Genomic DNA, 10,636 nt, shown 5'->3' with positions numbered 1-10,636 from the left:
CTACACTGGGTGTATTTAGTGATTTGATGAGTACCACTGATCTCCTACTTAAGTAACTACTAAACTGCATATAATTGTGTTTCAGTTCATTTTTTAAAATAAATAATAATAATAATAATGTATCATATTTTATTTGTTTATATAAAATCTTAATCCATCGGATCAATACAAAATACAACATTTCCTTTTGAAATATAGTGTTAAAGAAATTACCGTCTGCATGTGGTAATAATGTGGATTACATGTGTAGGGTGAAGGTATTTTTTTTGCGAGATTTTGATGATTCTGCCATTGAGCCACTAGAGGACACCATTGCCACACTTACCATACGTGAGCCCATCTTCTTTGATTACACAACTGATTTCAAGTAAAATAATCACATCATTTCATACATTAGCTAATATGGCCAGTAATTGCAATGACTAAAATGATTGATGAGTACTATTCATTTCCCTTAAGGCTTTAAAGAAACTCAAACACATATTTCATTTAATTTGATCGATGCAGCAAGCCTTGGGTAAAGTCATTGTCCAGCATGTAATGTAGACGATACTATTAGTTTCAATTACTCCTTAATTTTTGACTACAACGTCTTCAGGACAGTATTCTGGTATTATAAAGGAGAGGTGCACCATGGTGAATGTGCACCCACACACAGCCAGCCTTAAACCCCAAGAGACACCTAACAAAAAGGGAACAAATACCGGGTGTCTTTCTTGTCAGAATCAGATAAAACCTGACAGACCTTTAGCTGAGCCATTCAACGCTGTGCGGAAGATAAGAGAGGGAGAAGAGAGCAATATGAAAAAAACATACAAAAGGAAAAGTTATGGGAGCCAGCAGCCGCTGTGTACCTCACAATGGCTCTCGCTAAAGTTTGTGTCTCTTCTGATCTTCTCCCAGCTGGACGCCTGCTTTTCAGGGCCCGTCTCCTCTGATCTAACTTCAGACACCGAAGGACCTTTCTGCCAGCCTGCAAACTGTCAAAGTAGCCCAGGATTCAAACAGCGTTGCATGCTGTCGTGATCAAAGAACCAGGTAAACCAGACTAAGACACAGCCACATACAATTGGCATCTGAAGGAGGGGGGAAAGTTTTCATTTCAGAGGCTTCTATTTGGCGTCTGCAGGCGGATACCTTTCCACTGTAATGAGTGCGTTGATCAGAATAAAGGACGGCGGGCATTTGAAGATAGAACAGAGGCCCGGAGTAAAACCAAGTGCCTCTCTCAAGGAAAACTATTGGAACTATTGGAAAAAAAGAGTGATTTCGTGGTGCCTGGCTCACAGAGTTTTAAGCGAAAAGTGGCGGAAACGTTCATTTAGCTGATGGAATGGAGTGAGAATGGTACACAGATCACAAAGATTTTCTCTTTACGAATGCTCACTGCAGCTGCAGATTAAACGCTGCACTAGTAAGACCTGACCTGTCCCGGGGAGATCAAACCCCCCCACATTTTTTTTCGGGGCCTGTGCTCCATTCTCTCCACCTCTTGTCTCTCACTGGCATTGGCTTTGCTTTCCTCCTTTTTTTCTTCTTCTCAGTTCTCTGCCAGACTGCCCCGGGTCCTAATCTTCACCCATAAATCTAATGTCGAGTGGCAGCGCCGGCTGAGTTCACTCACACACTCGCATTCCGCACATTCCCTCTGTCAAACAATAAACAGATCAGGGAGAGAAATCCCGACGTCATAAGTACATCATGGTAATGTGTTGAGCGCATTGCATGTTTTCGGATGTACTGGGGATTACTGAGGCTGATTTGAGCGATGCAGACATCGTCATTCTTTAAAAATGACCATAATCCCCCAGATTTGAATTAGGTAGGCAGTATGACATTGGTGTGAAACAGTTGTGACAATTAGCTTATTGATCGGTCAATGGCAGAAAATTGATCAGCAACAATTTCCATCTAACATTTAGAAAAGGTTTTAAGCAAAGGACTAAATACGATTGTCGGTTTTCTCTCACTTCTGAGATCGTGATTATAGTTCTATGGGCATTTTGGTCCACATTTCTTTCCACCCAAAAAATAAATTGATTAATCAAGCAATAAAAAAAATATTTAGCCAGAGGACTCTAATGTCGACCATGTGGGTGTGTGAATGGTCATTAAAATTGTGTTAAAGTCTTGATTATGTTAACTAAGGAAGCTGCTGCCTCTTTCTATTTTCAGCCATTATTAAATTAGCTTTTGCAAATTTCCTTTTTGCACTTCTGTCTTAAAGTGCAGTATTTTCCGTTGTTTTATTTGCGCTTCATCAAGTTACTTAAAAAACAACTGCGTCCAATTATGTTTCTTAATAAAAAAATGAAAATATGCCTTCTGTGGCGGATACAGCTGAACTGATGTCTCTTGTAACTATGTAAAGTCAAGGTACATTTTTAGCAAATGCTTAAAAAGTGGGTTGTCATTCCACCTATCTGGCCCTGATGGATCGCCATGGAATTTTGTGCGGACATCCATTAATGTCAAAGGACAAATTCTAATAACTTTGATAATCCTCTAACCTTCACTTAAGTGCCACCACGAGGTTCTTGTTTGTTAGTGGCATGTCTCAATAACTATATCTATGAAAATCGGTATGGACATCCATACTTCCATGGATGTCCATACCGAGCCGTATGCACTTCCATACACAGCCGTGGCCTCGTCTGTGAGCAGGAGCGTCTCCTCTCTGGCCCCTCAGACGCAGTTGGGTTTTTGGCTTGATTAACCACTTAGTTCAGTCTCTCAGACACAAGATTGCAGGGAAAAAGCAAGTAATGAAGTGCTTTCGAATTTGCATCGCCGAGAGCTTTCATAGAAGCCTTGATTTCAGTCGGCCTTTGCTGTTTGTTCTTCGTCAAGAGATGTCTGCTATTTTAACGGTAACGCGTAACAAGTGTCATCCAACCTCCTCCATATTGCTCCCTCATCAACCTAACTGCCATGAATAAACACAATCAACATGCATCTGAAGGGGAATTTGGGGGCTTTTTCACTGAAATCGTCCCTGATGGGTTGTTCATCATTGTCATTATGTAGATTACAGTGTGACCGTGAAAGCAATATCGGAGGCCCTTTCCTCTGAAATGAAAATGACACCGTTCCTTAACGCTGGCCAAAACACTTGTGTGTTTTGTTCTTTTAAGTCGAGCACCGCTGATCAGATATGGACAAACTGTCTCAAGAATACGAAATGAACCGCATTGAGTCTGCACTTGAAAGTGAAGCCTTTATTTTTTGTATCGACCTTGACAACAATATCGGAGTGCATGCTGCCTTATCAGCCAAAGTATCTGCTGTAATTTACCAGGTAAGTACCATCATTTGGTTGACCATTTACAGACCAACCTCTGAACAAAGTTGTTTACAACAGACAGAAATGTAAAACTTTTGGGGATCTTTAATTCCTGTCAGGATTATGTAACTGATGATGATTTGACATATTTTGGTCTAGGTTTTGGGACAGTTGGCATCATCGCTTCCCTTTGCACCCCGCTCCTCGGTGCCCAAAAAAAGAGGAAACACATTTTGGTTTAAATTTAGGGCCCTTTCACTTGTCTTGCAGGAATGATTAAACATATGAAGGAGGTAGACCAAAAAGAGAGCTAATTTGGATTATCTGAAGTTGGACATACAGAAGATGAAATGACAATCTAGAGACCTCTCTTCCGTAGCCTTCAAATTCAAAGGTAGTAATTTCTATTTATTTATTGATGATATGAAATCAAGAATTTATTTGAAAGAACAATTATTTGCAGATTTTAAAAATATATAATGTATAAAATATATTTGAACTTTAAGAAGAAGCAGTGTTGTAAAATATTCTAACAGTTTCCTAGATAAGAGGCATGCTCATCCTTAAATCTATGCTATATGAAGTTCTATTTAGGGACACATCTTTATTTTGGGGGTCAATGTTCAATATCATAACCCACCCCCTCGTTGAATTCATACCCCCCATCTAACAATCTACAATCAATATTACTTTTTGTAACTAAATAATATATTCTTTTCTGTTGTTTCCTGAAATGATTGCCATATACTTGCAGAAACCTTCTGATAAAATAGTTTATTTTAGATTATTTATTTACCACATCACTAAATTATAACTATTGATGCATTCATGGGTGCATCACTTTAATTTGATGCATATATATATACTTTGTATATGCATCCATGCTGTTGGGTAGTTTGTGAGAATAATACATATTAATTGATTTGTTCATTTTAAATTATATCTCCAAATTTACTTTATAATTATATGAATCTAAAAAAACATATTCAATAGCAGTTGCTTAAATGTCTCATTGTATCCGATGCTTCGTTGGCATCTTGTCCTCGCGTTGTATGTTTATCTGAGCAAAGGTTTTGAGAAATCACAATGACACAGCGGGAAAATCTTTAAAGTTCCTCGTGGGAGACTTCCTCATTTTAGTCACCTGATATTGTTTACAATATATAAAGAAAAAACGTGACTTCCCTAATCTCGCCTCATGGGAATGTTGTTTTCAGAGTGTGGCGTGTGCAGGGATAGGGAAGGGGGGTGAGGGGGGAAACGTGTGCATGGAATGATTCGCACAGCCAAGGGGGAGGACGTGTGCAAAAGGCTCATGGAACAGTGTCATACCCAAGATGACTAAGCAGTCACATTTTAGAAAGCATCCTGAATAAAATGTATTTTTATGTCACATAAAATCCTAAGGAAGAACAGAACAAATGTGGGATTGATTAACATAAATCACTTCATGTTGTATTAAAACTTTTTTTTTTGCCATCAAAGATGAGCCAAGGTGAGATTGTTTGTGTCTGTGCTGTGCAGTGTGCAGCAGCAGAGGCAGATGTGTGCAGCGTCACACAGATGCTGTATTTCCAGAGGATGGGGTGCAAACGTGGCAAAGTGTGCAGCGGAATGGAAGTGTGCACTTTTTGATATTTGATACTTAGGTTTTTGCACAAGGTTCTCCTAAAGTTTTGCAACTCTAGGTCACACTTGTCTGAGTCATAACTCGTCAGTAATGTCTCACAGAAACGGACAGTTTAAGACACACCCACATCTCCTCAAACGCTGAAGGACTTTTAAAAAAAATTATAGTTTAAAAAGGGAAATAAAACTTTGAACCGTGTCTTCTCGGTGCAGTGACACAGATGCATACGCCACCACCTAGTGGACAATCTGAAAATGACAACAATTTACATTTCCTTAGATGTGAATTAGGAAATGCATTCATTCATGTAGGCCTTGTCTATGATTGCCTAAGCTTCCTTTAAAACTAGTAACCTGGGCTTTGAAAAAACCCTGGAACAATATCCAAAATATAATAAATGACATCGTTAACATAACTATTATAATGAATAATAAAAATAACGAGACTGATAATACTGATGCCACTATTTTATATAACAAGAGGAGCGGTGACAATAATAATGGTAATTACAACCATTATTATGAAAATCACTAAAACAATACCAATAATTATGATAATTTAAATTGTACACACAGTGTGGGGGTGAGAAAAAAAGAGGTGGGCCGGAGGAACTAACGTGCTGGAAGAACGCAAACTCTCTGAGGGCTGACGTTCAAAGCCAGACGGTGGCAAACTCCTCTCAGCGGTTGAGTGACAAAAAGCAAAAGTGAATGTTCATCCCCGGTCTGCGGCCTCTTCCCTGCAACCGCTCTTGCAAGTCACAAAATGGATCTGATTGAATTGTGAAGTAGACACAAATATCGTTAGAATGGAATACTTTTGTATTTGACACTGCACGTGCTCTCTGTGTTTCTTCCGCAGCAAACTTACTCACTGCATAAGGTGAGGAAATGACCTGTATTATTGAACTCATAAGGTCTATTATAAAACATTGTAAAACAGTGTGTAACAACGTTCATATATATGTATATGTACATTTCTAGTGACTCGCAAGCAGTTAGAGGCCATGATCAGATTTAGGGCCTCTAAGATAATTCAATAAATAGATTAGATGCCTCAATATCGTTACTCGAAAGGCAATGTTTGTTATGAGTTTTAATTCAGTTCATTCATCTATCCATTAACTCAAAATAGCAAGTTCAATGCAGTAATAGTAATACAGAGGGAATAGAAATGATGAAAGAAGTTCACTATCGCTGAGCCTCTTTTTTTCTGAACCAAAACGATGCGTAATAGTGGCTGAAAGCACACATTGAATAAGGATACTTCTCTACTCAGTGAGGTCACTCACATCAAAGCTGTATTCGAGTGATTAGAGAGAGAACAAATAGTCAAGGAAAACCACTGAGGTTTAAAACAACTCTACATGGTGACCTCAGCTCTTCACACAATCTGAATGCACTGTAATAAGGAGCTCGTGTGACGGTTGTATGGTGAGACTTTGCAGTTGTGATCACTGATAGAGGCTGGATCTCCTGCGTGTCTGAGCTCTTCATCATTATCTCGGCTCGCTGACTCATATCTTGAGCACGGGGGGACAAAAAACTCTGGAGGCGGCCTTGTTCCCGACGCAATGGGACGCCGGGAGGGACAATGACAGAGAATTAAAAAAAAAAAAAAAAGCGCAAACAAATAGGTGATTCAATACATGACGGCCCAGCCACAAAGAGAGAGAGAGAGAGAGAGAGAGAGACCTGCTGAAAATAAATAGTGGAGCTCAAAGGGAGGCAGGGGTTGAGTGGATTGGAGGTGATGATGAGTGGAGAGCAGTACAAAGTAGTACATCTATGGGAAAGGTTTTAATGAGGCAGACGTCCATGTGTGTGTGTGTTTGTGTGTGTGTGTGTGTGTGGGTGTGTGTGTTTTCTCATCTGTGAAACAGACAAAATCCTCAGCAGTGATACTCCAAACTTCCTGTCTCCACGTGGGTGGGTGAGGATTTGTATAAGCTGTTAAAAGGCAATGGTTTAATACCTTTTCTATAATATAATTTGTTTATTTAAAGAATGGGGCGAGAATCAACCTCAGTGAGCCCAATAAGGTGCGATCACAGTGATCTATTGAGAGCACGAAGAGAAGGATGCTTATTGTTGGTTAGTATAGGCCTGCTATATTCTAGCTGATTAAATTATAAAGGCAGATTAATCCATCACATGTTTTTTCCAATCATATGTCGCCCATGTAGAAGAACAGCGCAGCCATTCCTGTTGTCTTCCAACAGCTCCGAGGCTTTGTCTGTGTGTCTTCAGAGCAACGGGAGGCCTCTAGATTTACTGTAGGCAGTTAGGATTAAAAGGAAGTCAAACAGGCTCAAATAGGGGTGACGCTTGTTAAACAACCGGGGACTCACGGGGTGGCGGACACAAGCGCGACTGGAGGACAGCTGCTTCTTCCGATGCTTCGGATCAGAACAGCTTTTAATACTTTGACAGACGCAGTGTGTATAATGTCGGATAACGTTCAATTTGAACTCTGCATAACCAGGCTGTTAAATGGTGATGAATTATTATCATTTGGGTTTAAAGCACAGCTGTCAGAAGAAAAAAAATCCCGTATTGATGTATTTAATTGAATAATATTTTTAAGGTCAATAGTTCAGTTCCTCATGGGCTGGCCCAAAGTTAACCCCTACAGCAGTTTAAACTAAAATCAGACTTTATGGGTGAGCATTGGAGCAACTGGGTGACAAAAAAACTACTAGAGGGGCTTTCCCATACTCATAAAACTATCACCACGCGTTAAGCCAGCCCATTGTTATTTAAGAAGGATGCCTTGCTCATGGGCTGACAGAGAAACACACAAACCAGGGACAAAGACTCAGGCTAAACCCACACAGACCATCCACTTGTTCCAAATGACCATTCTCAGAGGAATGCAGCGAGGTGGACAAAAACGTTTACATTTACAAAAACCTGTTTTCTCATGTCCGCGTCGTCTATACGTTTTTCTTTACACAAACAACCAAATGGTCGGTTCTGCAGGAAAAAGGTATTCTGCAATGTTGGTGACAAAATGAAATTAAACCCAGTGTGCAGCGTGCTTGGACAGCCAGGGTGTATGCCTTGCCAATTCAGCTCCCACATAAGGAGCGAAGAAGAGAATCTCGGATAATTATATTATAACCACACAAATTCTCTTTGTGTTCAATCAGTTCTGCGTTGTGGCAAACGTATGAGCATCCTTTTTTTTGTTGCATGTATTCTCCATTAGCACTCTGGTGGCACTGACAGCTAATTTGCACTTGGATATTGTAATTTAGATATAAAGTACTTACTTTCTTTCATACTTGTGCTCTTGGCTCCCATTGGGACCATCAGCCATTGAGTATTCTTCCCCGTTTTAGCGACATCTGTGCTGGTGCCTTCAAGCGGTGACCCATCACCTTTATTTAAAATAAGAGAAAGATATGAAGTGGTGTGTGTTAAAACGTATCATGGCACCAGTGATGCTTTGGAGGCTCGAAAAAGCCCCTGAAAGTCTGGATTTCTTGAGTTAATTAAAAGTATCCAGCAAAGCACTGCATGTGATGCGTGCAATAAAAACGTTTCCTTCGTTTATATTTTCCATTCTTTTTTCGTTTCTTAGACTTCTGTTCCCAGAAATGAAAAGAAAAACCGTCCAGACACAAGACAACAGGCGCTACCACTAATTTAATTTGCGAGAAAAAACTGACTATTTCCAATAAATGGGTGGTACTATTAAGAATGTACATGAATTGAGTTGGCAGCCTCCGAGTGGCTTTGATCCGAGGCAGGCTGCAAATAAACCCAATGTTGTCTTACAGATACAAAACAAAAATCCAACACTGCATCTTCTTGCAGCTCCGGCTAATTGTGTTCTTTTGTTGTTGCCCGGATCCATTTTCGGATCGGCAGAAATGTTCCAGTCGTGCTCTGGCCCGAACAACCAGTGGCTGATCAGTCAGAAAGATGGACGGACGCGGTTTTGAACAACTTCCAGACAGATGGCCTCAGTTCTGCTCGCCTGGACCCAGTGGCCCCGTTCACCACGGCGGAGCCTGCACCACAGCGTGCATCCCTGTTTGGTGCCAATCCCAAAACATGTGGAAGGTAGGTAGACCCAAAAGACCCGAGTGGCTAATAAGGTCAAGAAACAACTACATAGAATACAGCGACATAATTGGCTGATTTATGCTCGAGGGATTAATGTATTCATGTCACTAATTCTCTTAGGTGGGCGGAACATGAATTTCCTTTTCTTAATATATGTATCTTCCATCGTCTAAACTTCACCTGATCTCTTAATAGCTGTTCAGCATCTCCCGTGGCTTTGTCTTCTTTGTGTGTATTACTCTCCCTTTGTTCTTCCCAATCTCTTTACATTGCATTGCATTCATTTATTATCACAATGCAAACAACTGGTTTGGTTACAAAGATCGCCCCACTCATTAATGTAAGTTTTTGTTATTCGCACACCTCCCCTAATAGCCCGTATATTAACACAGGCATATAATCACCCAATAGATGTCATGTAGAAGTACGGAGCTCCGTGAAATGCACCAACTGTCATAAATATGACATCCAGCCGGGCCATAAACCCAGCGGGACTCTGCAGGTCCACCCTCTCTTCTATGCAAACAACATGAATGACTCATTGTTGTCAACTCATCACAGCCGATTAGAGGCTTTTCTAGGGAAGACAGCGTGAAAAGTTTACCTGTTTCTTTTAGACTAGTGCGTCCAGTCGACATGACTCCGATTGTGACTCCAAGGCTGTTTTTCACACACGACGCCAAACAGTTGAATGAACTCTGTGTTTTAGGGGCCATTTCTTTGGAATTCAGTCTCGATTGTAGGACCATTGTCCACCAGGCGACTGACACTCAACACACAATGTGCTGACTGGTCACATGACTGGCTGCTGCAATTACTGTATGCCCTTTCGATGCATGCGTACTGTGTGCTCTCGTATAAATGTGCATTTCTTTTGGATTGCACAAGATTGCAGATCTCATTTGGGAGATGAAATAACCGGCTCTATTTTTCTGCTTTGATGCAAAAGTGAGACTGAATTTTGGATGTCCAGGATGCGTCTGGGATGTTGTGAAAGGAGCCAAATCCCTCCCGGATCGGCTGTAGTTTTCTCTCAGGTTTTAGGGAGGGAATTCCTGGAAGGCAGATATGAATCAGACTATCAGAGGAGGAGGAGGAAGCGAAAACATCCCTACATTAGATGGATGACTGATAGACTTCAAAGCATTGTTTCAGTATGTTTTCTCTCTTCCGTAGGAGGCCTTTCATGTGCTAAAGATGCTCCAGTGTTTGATGTGTGTGTTTGTGTGAATGAGTAAATACATATTTGTGTGTTTGTGAGTCGATACTGGCCACAAGGCACACATTTCCCCTTCGATATTGAAGAAGAAGATTGTGAGGGTGAAGAGGGGAAAGATTTATTCTCCAAAAGAAAATAACAGCACAATGTTTGTACCGTATATAAATAATGCGTATAAATTAGGGCTGACTGCAGCGAACTTACCTGGACATCTACTCCACAGTGTACTTGACTATAACAGGGAGACTTAAGGCTACTGAAAATTGATTATTGATCGATACAGACTGTTAGAGAATGAAAATGAAAAACACATTTATATGTTTGTATGTAATGTTAAATTTTTAATGGGTAACTTTTTTTCTATAACAATCTAGATAAAAAGTTAATGCCCTGGCAGTGACAAATGGCTTTGGTTTTATATTTGATTTGAT

General features: G+C 40.3%; 1 protein-coding gene across 1 annotated transcript in view; it reads left to right on the top strand.

The window, feature by feature from the left end:
- Positions 1 to 3,551: 3,551 nt before the first annotated feature.
- tfec (transcription factor EC) overlaps positions 3,552 to 10,636 on the top strand; it is a 34,793-nt gene continuing 27,708 nt past the window's right edge. The window contains exons 1-2 of the mRNA XM_078101798.1: positions 3,552 to 3,677; positions 8,789 to 8,983. Of these exons, the coding sequence (XP_077957924.1) occupies positions 8,843 to 8,983 (141 nt within the window). The 5' untranslated portion in view covers positions 3,552 to 3,677; positions 8,789 to 8,842. The remainder of the gene's footprint in view (positions 3,678 to 8,788; positions 8,984 to 10,636) is intronic.

The sequence above is a fragment of the Gasterosteus aculeatus genome, chromosome 4 (assembly GCF_964276395.1).
Source record: "Gasterosteus aculeatus chromosome 4, fGasAcu3.hap1.1, whole genome shotgun sequence".
In the NCBI taxonomy this organism is placed as follows: domain Eukaryota; kingdom Metazoa; phylum Chordata; class Actinopteri; order Perciformes; family Gasterosteidae; genus Gasterosteus; species Gasterosteus aculeatus.
The sequence above is the reverse complement of the archived record's forward strand: the minus strand, read 5'-3'. Positions and strand labels throughout refer to the sequence as shown.